The sequence below is a fragment of the Python bivittatus genome, unplaced genomic scaffold (assembly GCF_059951505.1).
Source record: "Python bivittatus isolate LINGU-HERP-01145 unplaced genomic scaffold, Pbiv_v1 ctg000980_np1212, whole genome shotgun sequence".
NCBI classification, from domain to species: Eukaryota; Metazoa; Chordata; class Lepidosauria; order Squamata; family Pythonidae; genus Python; species Python bivittatus.
In genome coordinates, this window is record NW_028277125.1 from 47528292 (window position 1) to 47544455 (window position 16164).

At 39.8% G+C, this 16164-nt stretch overlaps 1 protein-coding gene across 3 annotated transcripts in view; it reads right to left on the reverse strand.

The window, feature by feature from the left end:
- SH3PXD2A (SH3 and PX domains 2A) overlaps positions 1-11189 on the reverse strand; it is a 261206-nt gene extending 250017 nt beyond the window's left edge. For 2 of the 3 annotated variants that reach the window (XM_088132405.1, XM_088132403.1), the window contains exon 1: positions 10153-11188. In XM_088132405.1, coding sequence (XP_087988531.1) covers positions 10153-10224 — 72 coding nt within the window. In that variant the 5' untranslated portion in view covers positions 10225-11188. Of the gene's footprint in view, positions 1-10152 lie in introns of all 3 variants that reach the window. The other variant, XM_088132404.1, reaches the window with a different exon arrangement.
- Between the last annotated feature and the right edge of the window lie 4975 nt (positions 11190-16164).

The following is a 16164-nucleotide window of genomic DNA, read 5'->3' on the forward strand; positions in this document are numbered from 1 at the left end:
GACACTATTAATTCATAATAAAACATCAGAATTTCATTCATATATTCATAATGAATTCATAATGAATGTATGAATGAATTCATACATTCATAATGAAATATCAGAATGTTTCATTAACACATACCTGTAATATTTCCATCCTGCTTTATTTTATTTATTTAAAGGATTTCTAAGCTCTTTAGTAAAACATTCATTCAAAAGGATGAATTTATGAATTCACTATGGAATGTGGTCTAGATAATTTTAGCTTTGTAGCTCAGGAATAAAAAGAGGAGCACACAAGGATAGCAAACAGGGAAATTATTTCATATCTATCTATTAATTAGAAAACAAAGCTTGATTTTATGATCAGGATAAAGAGGGTAGTTAAATGTTCTACGTTGGCAAGGAGCATCTTATATTGTACCATAATATTTCTTCAATCACTCTAGAAGGAAACATTCAGGAAAAAATAACTTGGCATATTGTAACTTAGTTTAATTTTAAAACTAAATATTTACATTAAGCAGTATGCAATTAAAAATGTATTACTGCATTATTGCTATTCCAAAATTTTCCTATCTTGCAAAAAGTAAACAATATTGCACTTTCTGTATACTGCAAAGAAATATTTAATATTACTTCACAATGTAAATTCACATCACACATTTTGTAAATAGTAGCATGGTGGAGCATCACATCTTAGAAACATTAAGAGAAGGCTAGGCAAATGTATTACCATGATACTTACTACTTAATAGTGTAATAGGAGTTAAGAAGACAGACATGTAAAATATGAAGCATTAGGAAACTCACCCAAATACAGTTTGGAACCAGCTACTATTTTTACTATCATTGTATCAGGAGGAAAGAACAGTTTCTTTCCTCATATCCTACATACAATAGTAGCTTTCTACTATGTATGGTTTCCTTGCTAGAGGGAGGTAAAGGGGTGGTGCCAGTACTCCTTCATTTTTATATTCAGTCAGTAACATTTTGGAAAACCCAACAATCATTTTATTGTCTGTTGATCGATACGCCTATAGACACCTGATCAAAACAAAATCCCACTGAGTTGAATTAGGCATGCTCTCAGTTAAACATGGCTACTAGAATCTAGTCAATTTCTAATCAATGTTACATTACCTCAGGGGTTGACAAGATGTGGTCTGCCACCACCCAAAATCATCCAGCTCATGGTCCCAAAAAGACATATATTCACCCAGCCCTCAAGAGAGAAGGAGAGCGGGCTCATCACCTCCATAGGCAAGCATTTTGGTGATGGCTTCACCAATCACCTCAACACGGGTGGAGCAACAAATCCACTGGAAACGATGGTGGCTGCCTGGCCTCTAGGAACTAGAGGCCAGGCAGAAGGTTGCCAATCCCTGCATTACCTATTAAAAGTAAACCAACTTTTGGTTTTACCAGCTTAAGAAGCAGATGAGCAGGGAACTCTTACCTCATCCTGCTTCCCCTGTTCTTTGCTCAATTAAGTCCTTATTCAAGACTCCCCTCCACATGGACTCCACATGGACACTGCAACCACCATCATGGTTAGAGAGATTGTGAAAAATCACCTCGATGCAAAATGCCACCTTACAGTATCACAATTAGTAGAGTCTTCTACTAAAAATGACGCCTTCGCAGCATCCATCTAGCTGTAGCTTCCATCTGGATGGATGGATGGATGGATGCAGACAGATATTTTCATTTGTATGTGGGTCAATGTTGTTGTTGTTTTTCTTTACTGCAGAAACTGTAGCATCTTACAGGGTTAAAACACTGTTTCAGACCCATTTTTGAACAGCTTGAGAAGGAACTGACTGCCTCATGGTGTTCACTGCCTGTTTTTAGCATTCTGAAGCTGAGAGAAGTCAAGAAGTCAAAGGCAGCTTGAAACTGGATTGTGAAGGATTACAAAGGTGGAATCAGAGTAAAACCTATGTTGCACAGAACTGCTCTAAAAGTACAGAATAGCTAAGAGATTAAAGTGGAATTGTTACTCCTGCCTCCAACATCTGTTGCCTGAGGTAGCTGCCTCAATCTGCCTTATATAGTAAGGCTCACTTGGTAAATTTGCCTTGATTTCTAGACAGAAACTACAGTTTTATATTTATTTCAGAAGCTCTATTAGCTAAAGTTGAATTTAGCTGTGGCCAAGTCCAATAGCGGCCAACATTTTAGAAAATATTCTAGATGTTAAGCTCTTATTACAAAATAATTCTTCTAGACATACAACAGCATATATGAACTTTCAGTGCCTCAGTGAGCAGGCAGCTTATCTCAAGTTTCTTTCGCCTCACCACATTTTCCACAAATACATTTGGCCTATTCCAAGTATCACATGGCACCTAAAAAAAGGCCATGCTGCTATCCTTCCCTCTTTACCAACCCCTAAAAAGAAAACAAAACTAGAATGCTCATGCTATACCAACTCTGGAATATTATGTTTGTCAGATTTAGCCTGATTGTTTCTGTGCTCAGTGCCCACCTATTTCTTTCCCTTTGTCATGCGGCTACAGAAGAGGGTGTGAAAACCAAAATGATTACAGAAACACAGGATCTAGAGAGGGACTAGTCTGGGGCCCCTTTAGGACTTTGTCTTTGCTGTGGATAGGGAAAGAGTTAATTAACATGACTGACTGAATTTAATTATCTCCAAATAAGCTGAGAGCTGTTTAGGGCGCCTGTTAGAGATAACTGGCTGGATCAGTTCACCAAACTAGGGGACTTGCCTGATTCACTCCCCATCCCACTTCAGCATCTCATGTAGACAGGACAACTGAATTAGGAAGTTTGAGAAACTTGGAAAGCTCAGATGGTTCCTAGTTTGAAGGAAATGCTAAAAGGGATTTAGTTGATGAGGCTGAAATCCTGTTAAATTCTAAAAGGCAGAAACATCTGCAAAGGCTTGTACAAAGCTGTTGTACAAAGCTTGTTAAAAGTAGAGCTTATTGTGGGCTTTGTTGCCTACAGTTGAAGACAGGCAGAACTCCAAGGTCATTGGATTATAAAATGCCTACTCCAGTGTCTTTTATTTACTTATACAGTGATTAAGTCCTTATGTTTGTAGTATTAACTTCCAGATCAGTGTTTGGCCACTGTGTTTTAAGATGTGTGGACTTCAACTGATCTAGATTCTTCAGCTACAGTAAAGCATCACTGAAACCATACCCTGGCCTTTTAAATTTGTTCTCATGCCTGAATTCAGTCACATATGAATTGTATTTTAAAACAGAGCAAGTCTGAGCCACCAAGGCAGGACAAATATTGGGAAAGGAAATGACCTAGTCCCGAACTTCTTGTTTGTGGGATCAGTGGACAGTGTTTGTTTGTTTATAACATTTCTATATTGTTCTCATTCTTGGAGTGATTTCTAATGAAAAAGTACTAGCCAGGCACCTCACAATACATTTTGTTTTCCATATGTGCCTTGCTTTGCTTTCTGCATTTTTCTTTCAAAGTACAGCTTTTGAAATTTCTGTCAATTAGTTTTAATTCAGTCAAGTAGCTAGGAATCTAATTATGTAAATTACTATTTTATATCTTTTCTGTAGATCTCCATTTTCATCAATACTCAAACTTTCTTCATTGAAAACAACCACAAATTTGTTGTAATTTCTATAATGACTGTCTACTCCTTACATGGCAACATTAATTTTCCTAGCTTCCACTTTTCTCTAAATCTATGTTAGGATTAACTAGAAATACTATACAGTATGCTTAATGTATTTATGAGTTATAGCAATTGTTCCATTTTGTAACATCAGTACATGGGAAAAATAAACATAGGCAAGTTTAGATTTGAATTGTTTCACCTATTTCTCCCCACATTGGATATAATTATCCCCCACTGAATAATTATCCCCCACTGAGATGAAGCAGTGCGTACATCTAATACGTGTATATCATGTTCCTGAATCCATCTTAACACATGTGTATTTTTGTATGGGAATGCTGAACACATGGTCAAGATTCTAGAGAGAAATTTCCTTACCTATAGAACAGATAAACATACAGTTTACAATGTTGGTACAAAACTGAAAAGATGTCGCATTGGTCTAATTCTTTCATTTCATCTGGCTTAGCCAGACTATGATGCAGTATTAACCAATTAAGCAATTCCCTTTCCCTTTTTTCTTTTAAACAAGCTTCTATACATTCTCTATTTAGGGGATTTTTACCCTGGTGTGGAGGCTATACTTCAACAGTAGAACATAGGCAGATGATGCTAAGTTGGATCACCACATTTCACACAGAAACATCCCACAAGACAATAAAAAAGAAAAGAAAAATCCTACGCCTATTTGCAGGAGGAATAGTTGCTAACAAATGACTGTATCAGACAAAACAAATCCACAAATAATGAGGCAACCTCCTGTGTTCGCAAATAATCAGTACCTGAGGCTTGCTAGCTCAGTTCAGATACATCAAAGCAATTGATGACGTTTATATTAGCACAATATTGCAAACTGCTTTCCAAAACACAATTGTGCTTTGCTAACTATGAGCAGTTTCCTTTCTCATGGACACATGGTTGTAAAGTGGAAGCAACATAAACATGGCTACTGACCCCAAACCAGCCTATATGCTGTCTAAGAGCCAGCTGTTTCCACCAAAGACAACCTATACATGTGAGTACCAAGGATCATTACTGAACTGTATTTCACAATTACCTCTAGGAAATGCCATTTTTAGATTGCAAATAGCATCAAAGAATCCTAGATTCTAAGAATTATGTTATACAATGCTCCCATATCAGTTCTATTAGGAGGTTAGTCTCAAAAAGGCAGAGAAAAGAAATCATTATTTTCAGAGAGCAGTCTCCTGATTAGAGCAGCATGCAAAGCTGAGTTAGTAAGTAAATAAATGAACACTTTAACCTGCCAATTTTTTTTTAAATATCCCTTGCTAATGCAATCAATGTTCCTAAATTTAACATGCTTTCATACGAACAAAAGCTGACTGGACACAGATATTCTTGTAGATAAGAACCATTCACATGTATTATGATGTATTAGAAAAAGGAAATGATCTGAGAACTCTTTAATAGAAAGATGGAATATCATGTCATCAATAGGTAAGAATATATTTAACATACATAGATAATCGCATAGGATTTAGGAAAGAAATCCCTTTACTCCAACTTGGTTTCCTAAGGAGTAAAAATATATTTCTCTATGCTGGATAGAGATCCCATCAGAAGCACTAGGATCCACAGTAACATGACACCTAAGTAAGCATTTCAAAAGTTAGGATCCACATTGGTCTTTAGCGGGCAACCTTTTTGCATACAGCCTCCATATTTCAGTTCTTCCTTCAATTTGGTTTCATATTCTTAAAGTATGTTTAAGCAAACCTATTCCCAGCCCAATAAAATGCATGAATAAATGAAAATACCCACAGAAACACCCACATTTTGAAAGCACATGAAGATCACATGCACACGGCTGTTCTACAGCCATTCACATTTCAGCCACTATTTTTAAAGATGTGCTTTTTATTTTGTGCCATCAATGACTGAACTTGAACATGTTCCTCCATTTAGAAAAGGGCCCCTTCCATTAGTAGAAGTGGCAGTGACTCTGGTAAAGCTAATTTTTGTCAACTTGCTATACTAGCCAGCCATGTTGTTCTGGATGGAACCTGAATCCTCTAGAGCAGAAGGTACTACAAGGTAGGCTGTGTGGTGCTTCTGATTCATGTATGTTCTAGGAAAAGATGCAGCTGCTTCTTGAAGGTGCTACATCCCCATCCCCATGTGCTTCAGATAAACCTTTAGGAATCAAACCTGAAGTACTGCACTGCCCTACTCTAGGGTTTTTTCTTCCTTGCATGACAGCACTCAACGAATGGAACTCTGCATAGAAATCTAATTCAGTATTTTGCTGCATAAGGAAAAAGACATGTCCCAAGGAGATCACAAAGTAAGATTTGAGCAAAGAAGTCAGGAGAGTAGAGGTGAAGCATAGGATAAGCATCTACAAATGAAATTACACATATGGAGGCTTTCTGAAGCGTGGTGACATCTCCTTCATTTCCCGATACATGATATTCAGTACAGGTTTTAGGTGGGTCTTGATGATTCACATATACAAATATTTAAGCATGTTGCTTCCTATATGCTTCCAAATATCTAAGATAAAGTAAGAGATAAGAATGAGCAGTTGCATACTTAAAATGGCCTTTGTGCAGCATTCACCTTGAACAGAAATGCCATAGAGGAGGTATTTTTTTTCTCCCCAAAGCCAACAAAAACAACAAAAAACTTCCCACATTAGAACAGAAATACTCAAAAAAGACCAAACAAAGCACATGAAAAAAACTGAATCAAACGTCATAACAGCAGCTGGATTCACTAAACCAGCACTAATGTAGAGAAATTAAGAAAAGGCATACATCCATGTGCATTTGGCCTGAGTCTATATATGAATTTTGAACATTTTGTTCAATATATATTTTTAAGATCATCTTATAATGAACTCAGTCAGCCAAAATCAATCTGATATACGAAGTAACCTGGTAGAAGTTTGAGAAATCAAAGAACATCCTCCAGGCATTTTGAAAGGAAAGAAGAGAATCAGAAGCTCTAATTAGATTGTAGCAGCATTAATCATTTTGCATAGAAATATTTCTCAGCTCAGCAAGTTCTAATATTTCTACTGTTTGATCCCATTTATATAATCAGAAATTAACTATCTGCATATCCATAAAAATCAAGATAATTTTATTACCACAGAAGGTATTTTTTTCAAGTTTTTACATAAGAAAATGTACAAGATGGTTGCAGTTTTGTACTCAATTGCCCCTTGAAACTACTGGCATTAAATTGAGAAAACTAACAAACGGATTGGTATGAAATTGAAAGAAAGCATATGTATTTAATTTACTTGTGTCCTGTTAATGACAGACAAGCTTGTTTACTTTTCAAAGGTAAAATACGTGCTTAGGACACAAGGGTCTCAACTTTAAAAGCACAATGCTTTTAAAAAATTCTAAAGATACAAAGCAAAATTAAGCCACCCAGCCACACTCAAACATAACAGATACGACAGAAATGGTCACTGTTATATTTAATACTTGGTGCCATTGCATAAGACTAACTCTCACTGTAAGTTCATGATCTTTCCAGATGTGACCTGATTTGAAAATACTGTGGTCCAACCAATAAAGTATAAAGAATCATAACCTGTCTATAATACAGAATAAGCGAAGTTTGCAGAGGGATTAGCCATATTAGTCAGTCACAGAAAAACCAACAAAAGGCCTTGTGGCACGTTAAAGTTTAACCCATCATCTTAAGCAGCATATCTGGGATATTGATTTCCAAACCAGGGTAAGCCTGGTATCCAAAAAATCCAGTCCATGGATTTTTTTCAAATGGGCATGTGCCATCATCCTATTTATCTTCCATTCTAACTCTGAAATTTCATCAGGCCTTCACCTTGGCCAGGTTGGAAGCACTGCCCTCCGCAGTCCTGTCGGGTCCTTTTAAAAACATCCCTCTACAGCAGTTATGGGGACAGCTCCTTGGAATCCCTGAACCACATGCTCTCTGTTCAGCTCCTTACAGGGCATCTTGGATGACATTCATCCATCCTCTTTTCAACATATAACCTGGCAGAGAAACAATATTTATTTGTCGCTTCTTCCACCTGACCAGGACTCTTACATATCTTCCCAGGTTGCCCAATTCTGTGCCTCTGTTTGTTCTATTTGTCCCACTTACGACTAAAGATTAGTGCTAATCTTGGCGATCACCACTGTTACTGTATTTGTATTATAATAATGTCATGGTTATGTTGTTTTACTGTCTTTTATGCCTACTTTTTACATATATCTATAATTTTAAGTGCCTGTATTTTTATGTAGTGTTTTCTGTCCTAAAGGCCATAGTAAAAGTTGTGTTGTCATGCATTATGGCATAAGCTTTACTATAATCATCTTCATCAGCTGTATGAAACATCGTGGTCTGCAAGTCTGTATATGAACACTGCAAATTAGAAAGGAATTAGAAAGAAAGATCAGTGGGAAGGTAATACTCAAAGTGGAGACAGTGATGCTTATACAATAGCCATTCATAAAACCATCACTGATGATGGCTAAGTTAATAACAGAACTTGCTTTTTCCATTTAGCAAAATTTGCAAGGCTAATCTGAATATCCTTCCAAGACTTATACAATCTTATGTGTGTTATTCCAAAGTTAACTGGCAGTCCATAAAATGCCAATGTTATCCCTCACTTGGCCTGATTCCCCCCACCTCCGGCCAATATATTGAGCCTACAACATTTAGAATGCTCTGATCAGCATCATCAACAACCACGCAAACCCCAGAATTCTGGAAGTTACAGTTCCAATGCTATGCTAGAGAGCAGCCTCTCCACCCAATCTATAAAAGAACTGGAATACTTGAAATACTTCTACAGCTGAATACAACAGCCTTTTGATCTCTATCGTTCACTTCTGTGGCTGAGTTGCATTTTGTTTTATATATGCAGAACATGTGATTTTTTTCTATCCCTGGGGTAACAAGTCTGGACAAGTGATGTTATTGATTTCAATTATTTAAAGGAGGGGCACACAACAAAAAGTAAGTGGGACGGGAATGAAAAAGTAGGGATGCCCAGGACAAAATCTAGAAAATCTAATTTAATTCCATTTAACTTTATTACAAAATATGTATTCTTAATGTGATTTCTCCCATGTACTTCTGTCACATATCAATTACAATTCAGCAGCTTTTTCGAGGGATTCTGGTCACACCCAAAGCTTTCTTTTGGGGGGGATATGGCTTTTGGGTGTCCATTATGCACTTCTAATTTAAAGGGAGATGAAAAATATAAACATACGATCGGTTAATGGCTAGCCATTAGTTATGACTACCAAATAAAACCTTTATACATGGGGCAGCATGTTACTGAATTACAGGTTTGGGTGGGAGAGTAACAGAAGGAGATATTGTTTTCATGCCCAGCTTATGAATTTGCAGGAAGGATCTAGCTAGTTCACCATGTGAAACAGAACACTGAATACATCTTCATTTAATCCAGAATCATTCTTTTTATGGTCTTACATTTCAATAAAGGCTCCCTGACACCAGCAGCTTAAAACCCAAGAGAACATTCACACTTTACAATGTAAGAGAGCTTCACCCTAGCAGTACCTTTGCTCATGTCCTGGCTTGCACTCCACTGTTTACTGATCAAGCTGGCTCAGCTAAAGTGAATTTAGGTTCATGCATCATCATTGCTCCAGATCTCCATGAGAAAGTCAGGCAATCTCATTTAGCCACTGAAGGGTGACAGAAAAACTAGGATGCTCGGTTTGGAAAATGACAGAAATTATATTCCTTAATGCATACTTCAGGAGAAAATGGCTTGTTGATTGCTGATTTGTGAGGTGAAGTAATTGTCCAGACAAATGTACACTGAATTCCCAAAGAACAGAGTTACAAAAAAGACAGAGAACAAAGGGAACCTAGGGGCATATTACCAAATGCACACTGGGGTCACCATGATGAAGTTGGGTGAAATAAATTGGTTCAAAAAGTGCAAGATGTGCTTCATGTGGTTTTATAGGAAGAGCAATTAATGGCCACGCTCTTGTGACTGAATGAAGTGGCCCTGCCAATGATAAGAGCCATGGATGCAGAATAATGCTTAGGCAATTCCTACACCTACCAGTTCTTAGCATCCTCAGCAGAAATACTGTAGCAAAGATTTATTCATACAGCTTCCAATTCCGATTTTAAATGACACCACAAGGGGTCTCATTTTACACTTATGCCCATTTGGCATGATTTTCTGATCCCACTGATCTCACCTGTTCCATACAAGTTTCTGGTGTCCAGTTCACAAGCTCTCTCATCACACAGAACCATACTCCAGAGAGATGACTGCACTGTTAGCGGCAACTGCCGCAAAGTCCCTTTGCTGACCTCTTTGCCTTGCACAAAGGTAAGGTGAGTTCCCAAAGGGGAAGGAACAGATTCCAAGGATACCCTCTCCCACCTGCTTCCCTTCTCAAATTATCTATCTGGCTCATTGCAGCAATAACTCCAATGGCCAAATCGGTAAAAGGCTTTTTTCCATTGTCAGGACCCGCAGCAGCCTTTTGCACTGCCAGGCATCCAGGCCTCACTGCAAGCATTATTCATCCTGTACTCACATAGTGCTTGGAAGGATTTCGCCTTTTTTCCACGTCCACCACATTAGCATCCCGTACAGTGTAGGACAGCATCTTCGTCCCCAGGAAAACCAGGAAACGCAAACACAGTCCAGATGTATCCTTGTATTATGATGACTGCGCTTGTTCTTTGGCTCCTCAGCACTCAAGGAGGATTTCCTAGGAAAACAGAGCCTCCTCTCCCTCCCAGCCCCGCTTTCTTTTCCCTTGTCTGCACAGAATGGACAAGCAAAGCACCTCCAATTTAGCTCTACCGAACGGCCTACTGCATGCTTATTTTCTTTTTTAAAAAAATCATGCGGGAAACGACCAAAATAGTGAATGGCGCGGTCGTACGCCAGCACGCCCGGCAAGCGCGGGCTCGCACACGCAGACGCACTTGAAACTCTTCTTCTCCCTCCTACGGAGGAAAATCCGAATTGTCTTCAGTCACTTCCAGTATTTGATCCCGGTGGAAGGGGACTCTTCTCGTCCAGACCGCACTGGGGTGGACGGGCGGCGGGGAGGAGTTCAGCTCTGGGGAAGGATCAAGTTCTGCACACCCCCTACACAGATCTCGCGTGCTGCGCGCGGGCGCGTGTGTGTCTGTCTCCCGCTCGTCCACTCTCTCCGCCTGCCTGCCTACCTGCCCCTTTCCCCTCCTCTTCCCCCCTCCCGCACTACACCGGAGTGGGTCGCCGTAGTGCAGTTATCTTCGGCCCCAGCTCCTTGTCTGACAGTGGCTGATCTTTGGCAATGCTTCCTGCTGGGGCCGCGGCTGCTCCTGCAGCCGCCCGGGGGGCAAAAGGAAGGAAGCAGGCAGGCCGGCAGAAGATACGGCGGGGCTGGGCTGGATGGATAGGCGAGCGGGTGCGCTGCTCCCCTCCCGACTCCCGCCGCCGTAGTCTTCGCGGCGAGCCGAACAAGGCGAGGGGCTGGAGGAGGGGCTGGCTGAGCAGGAGGGCCGGCTGTTTGCCGACAGAGGAGGAGGAGGAGAAGAGGACGGCGCTGTCTTCTCCCCGGACAGGAGATCGGAACGGGGAGGGAGCGATCACCTCTCCACGCCCAAAGCCCGAGGGACGCTGAGACGGGCGGTGGCCACTTAGAGCGACTTGACGTCGGTCGGCAAACGTTTGGCAGAGACCGGCGGAGGAAAGAAGCAGGCGTTTCTCTGCTCTCCTCTGGTCTCCTCGCCCCTCCCTCAAGCTGCCAGGCAACACAGGAAAAAAGTGAGGCGGCTGCTGTGTAGCAGAAAAGGGGAGAGGGGCGGAATCGCCCTGATTCTCACCCTGTGAATTTAGAAGAAGCCCGCTTCGAATGCTCCAGTTTTCCTACTCTGCGCTCTCCAAAGCGCACAAGAAGCCCAGATGTTTCAGGTGTAAACCAGGCGATTGCACTAAAGGGGCGCATAAGAATTACGGTTTTCGTCGGCCTGAATAACCTCGCAAATCTACCTCGAGCCCCCCCCCCCCCTTCTCTCTCTCCCTCGAGATGAATTTACCCAACCCGGTATCCCAAATGCTATGAAGTGCACCTAGGTAATCCACCTAGGCTCTGAACTTAAAAGTCTCTGTGGCGGTTTGCTTTAGACAATGAGACAGGCTGATGCTACTTTACAGATTTCAACACATAGTAGGTAGTTATTTTTGACAGCAGCTGCTGTGGAGTGCAGACCAGGTCTTCTACTCCAAAGTAATGGCCCCATGAAGCAGAAAGCAGATGACATCTCCAAGTACATCACCTTGGAGGTTTGCCCATGTCAAGGGAGAACTCCAGAGCCACAGGCTACCAAGTGCCAAAAAGTTGGAAGATACATTCCAATGACGATAAACCATTTATTGTAGTAAGGGATGGAGCATCTGTGGCTCTGCAGTTGTTACTGAGTTAAAACACCCAACAGCCCGCAAGCTAGCTGGGGCTGGAGGGAATTGAAGTTCAACAACATGTAAATCTGCTCACTGGGCTGCAGCATAAGCCAAAGTTACTTGTAGGAGATTCTCTAAAGTCAGCCTTTTCATCAGTTTGCATCAGAAAAAGAGATGGGAAGCAGGTCCCCTTTCCTCAACCCTTCTCTGCTAAACTCCTCCCTAAGCTGCATGCAGCCAGTCATTATATAAGAGGAACTTTAAGTTTAAGCTTAGATGCCTGAGCTTGTGCTTTTCTGCCCATCCCATCCTTTTTTTCCTTTCATGCTGTATTTTTTAGATATTGCAGGCAGGCACTGTTTGGTTTGGTTTTTTTTTTTTTTCTTTCCACTGACTGTGTAAACCTTCCAGTGGGCCTCGTTGGCAGAAGAATGGGGTAAAGATACTTCACATAAATTGATGAATTAAAAATTCAATAGAATTAATACAATTCTATTACAAAGAATCTCCATAATTTATTCCCTCACCAGTTAAATCTGTTTTTACAATCAGTTTAAATGCTAAAAACAAGAATAAACAAGCCTTTGCCTACTGGCTGAAAGACAAGAAAACAGGGAATTCCAGTGCCTGAAAACAGCCATCAAGATCTTTTTTCATGCTCCTGTTGAATATACCTCTGAAGGTCCACTCAGAAACTGCTATCTTCCTAGTAGGTGGGCGCTACCCAAGAAGTTTTGTATCACTCGGAGCCTCTAATTTACTAGCTTAGCAATGGTCTTGTTATGTCAGGAGTATTAAAAGACAGATCATGCCTTGCTATTGTTATTCAACACCCATCCACAACTCATGAAAATTTGCCCTGTATGTGCCATTTATGGGCATTTGGTACTTCCTTTATCTCTGGAAATACCTTGTAAATTAAACATTCAAGTTGGTGCTAATCAAACAAGCCTAAAGTCTCTGCCACAAAACAGAGTTCCCTGCTAAATTTTAGACTCTAGTTGTCTGTAGATTTGGAAGAAAGCAGGGTGCAAGAGTTATGTATTACAAGAACTTCTGCAATATATAAACACATGCATGCGTCCAACACATCCACACATCCATAGAGAAATTTCAGACTGACACTTGAGGGAACCCTTCCACATTTCAAATAAAATACAACCATTGTGGTTGCTGCAAGAGGTGCATCAGTATTGTATATTGGGCACAAAGGCTTTGCAAAAGAAACACCATTGCAAGGAACTGTGGAACAGTTTTTCACCATTCAGTAGGAAAACTTACTTGGCAAATTGTAAACAAGGATATAGCTAGCAGCAATTCTATCTTCTGTACAGTATTTTCCTTGGGGGATAAGCTATTGTGCGATCTACCTCAATGAAAACCCTCTGGGCTTCAAGATATATTTGCTGTGCTAAAGGAATCTAGAACTTCTTAGAGAAAAAGCAGTAAAGAAAACTAAACAAAGAATTAAAATTTAATATCCACTGCTATGCAGGAAAAATTGTAAACATTTAAGAAAATATTCTATATTTTAGACTATTATAATATTCTATATTATATTATTGACACCTTTAATTAGGTGCCAATACTGTCTTAGGGCATTTCTTACACCACTGAGTTAAAATGCTATTCACCCATCCTAGAGATGGCATTAAACAGTGCTGACATTAAATTTGCTATTCCCATTGCTAAACCATATAATATGCTGCCTCATTGTTTCTGGGTCAAGTCATTGCCTGATCTGGGGGTATGTCAATCCTTACAGGCAAGATGGTTGTTTTTCTCCTCTGGCTTCACTGCCATTTCCTTTTGGCATGTCACCAGCCAGTAGGTAAAACTTCCGCCAATCAGGGCACTGCACAGTAATGGGGAAGATCTACCTTCAAGACTCTGTTGGGATGTCTCTAGGCTATTTTGTCTGTCCCTCTCACAGCTCATTTGAGCATCTCCTAAGATAAAAAGTGGTGACGTAAAGAAACATATTGGAAGACACCATAACAAAGATAGCTCCATATAGGAGGAAGGCAGATTCTGCCAAGATCATGCCACTAGCTAAATCTTAGCTAAGTAGGGGGAACTGAAAGTAATTAGTTGTTGGACAACCACTTCCTTTATATCAGGTTCAGGAAGGAAATGATTGAAACTGTCAAAAACAAGGAAACTTAAAAATCAACAACAAAAGATAAAGGTAAATATATGCTCCATCTTCTTCCCCAAACAAAATATTGGGTATCTGGCAACTGCAGAATCTGATTAAAGAGGAGTAGGAGTATTACAAATCTCTTCTTCCTCTTTTCTTTCTTTCCCTTGTTGGAAGCCTAAAGAAGTTGGTATCAAAAATGGAGAAGAATGGGGAATTAACCGGTCTGAGAAGAACTTAGGAAATAAAGTGCTAATGGAGAGAGCAAACACTGAGAAAGAAGGGATTGTGGTGTACTGAAAGCTGACTAGTGACAAGAAGGGAGGGGTGTCTGAAATAGCCAAGATACACCTCCTAGGGACACCTACTATTGGTGATGGGTGGTGATTTGAATAAATGGTGATTTGAACAATGAGCAAGGCTATCCCTGAGGAACAAGGAAGAGAAGACTACTTTTATGATCATGACTTACAACCAATTAAAGCTGGTCCACTTATAAGCAAATCACATGGTTGTTAAGCGAATCCAGCTTCCCCAATGGATGCTTTTTGCTAGAATGCGTTTAATTACCATGTGATTTGCTTAATGATCATGTGATTCACTTAATGAAGTAATTTGCTTAATGACCATCATAAAATTGCAAACATGTGACCACAGGGGGTGGTATGACAGTTTGCAATAGTCATAAGTGTGAGTACAGGTCATAAAGTACTTTTTCCAAGGCTGTCATAACTTCAAACCATCATTAAATGGTCATTAAGTGAGGACTACCTGTGCCCTGCTGTCTCCACGGTATCATTTTGTGAAGTATGTCTTTTTTCTAAAACAGGAAAGGATGTGTTCAAATAAAAAAACAGGTACGACACAAGGGGCCAAAGACTCATTTCTTTGTATAAAATGGATACTAATGATTTGCTTATTTCTATATAGGTCCAGGTTTACTTCTGTTAAATATATGTAGATCTTGAACATGACAACTAGCACGGAAGTTGAATGTTTAAACTCTGAGCAACTAATACGCATTTGATACACTTATGGTAAAAAGCACTTTTTTATTAACTAACACTCATTTACTAACTATCCAACTAACTTGGTAGCAGAGATATAATTCTTTATGTATTAAGCTCTAATGTGCAAAAGGAGACTGAATACAAGTCATAACTTTGGTAACATTCCTTTCTGTATGGGGTAGATGCTTATAATAGAATTGCTTATTTTTCCTCTTACTTCATTGCTCTGTATAGCAGCAAGGCTGAGCTCCTAGGGCAGTGTTTCTCAACCTTCTGTTTGGGGAATTCTGGGAATTGAAGTCCACTCATCTTAAAGTTGCCAAGGTTGAAAAACACTGCCCTAGGGTAAAGAGCTAGAGCCCACTGGATCTACACACCCTGGTCCCACTTCCTGCCCTGGTGTACCCGCTTGGTACATGGTAGGGTGCTTTACATAATGTCCTTCCTCATAAATCCACTCTGTGAAAGAGATAAGGCTCCTACAACCTATACTGCCATTCTCGACAGGTAATAGGGTAAAAACTGAGAAATTTGATTTCTTTTTTCTACAGTACAATCTCCTGACCCTGTAATATAGGGCAACTATAGTTTCCAGCCCTATGTCTCTTCTCTGAAATCAGAATTTATTAGCATAAATAAATGAAACAAAAGTACATATGAAGTCCAGTTTACAAAAATACATGCAGTGTTTTTGGTATATCACAATATGGTGCTGGTCTGCTCTAATTAATGAGTTAGGGCATACAGTAATCCTTACTTCCAAATTAGATTTCAGCACAAAAGCTCACCAAAAGCAAATAAATCTTGGCCACATCCACATATTACACAGAATGCCCTTCTTGTGCAGAGAAATAAAAATGAAACAATAGGACTTCACTAGCTCACACAGAGAAATAAGGATCATTTGTTAGAGCTGTTGTTAGAGCAATTTGTTAGAGCTGTTGTACTAGTATATACCCCACTTGTTTTCCAGGCTAAGCATAGCTTCTTGCTTCATTTT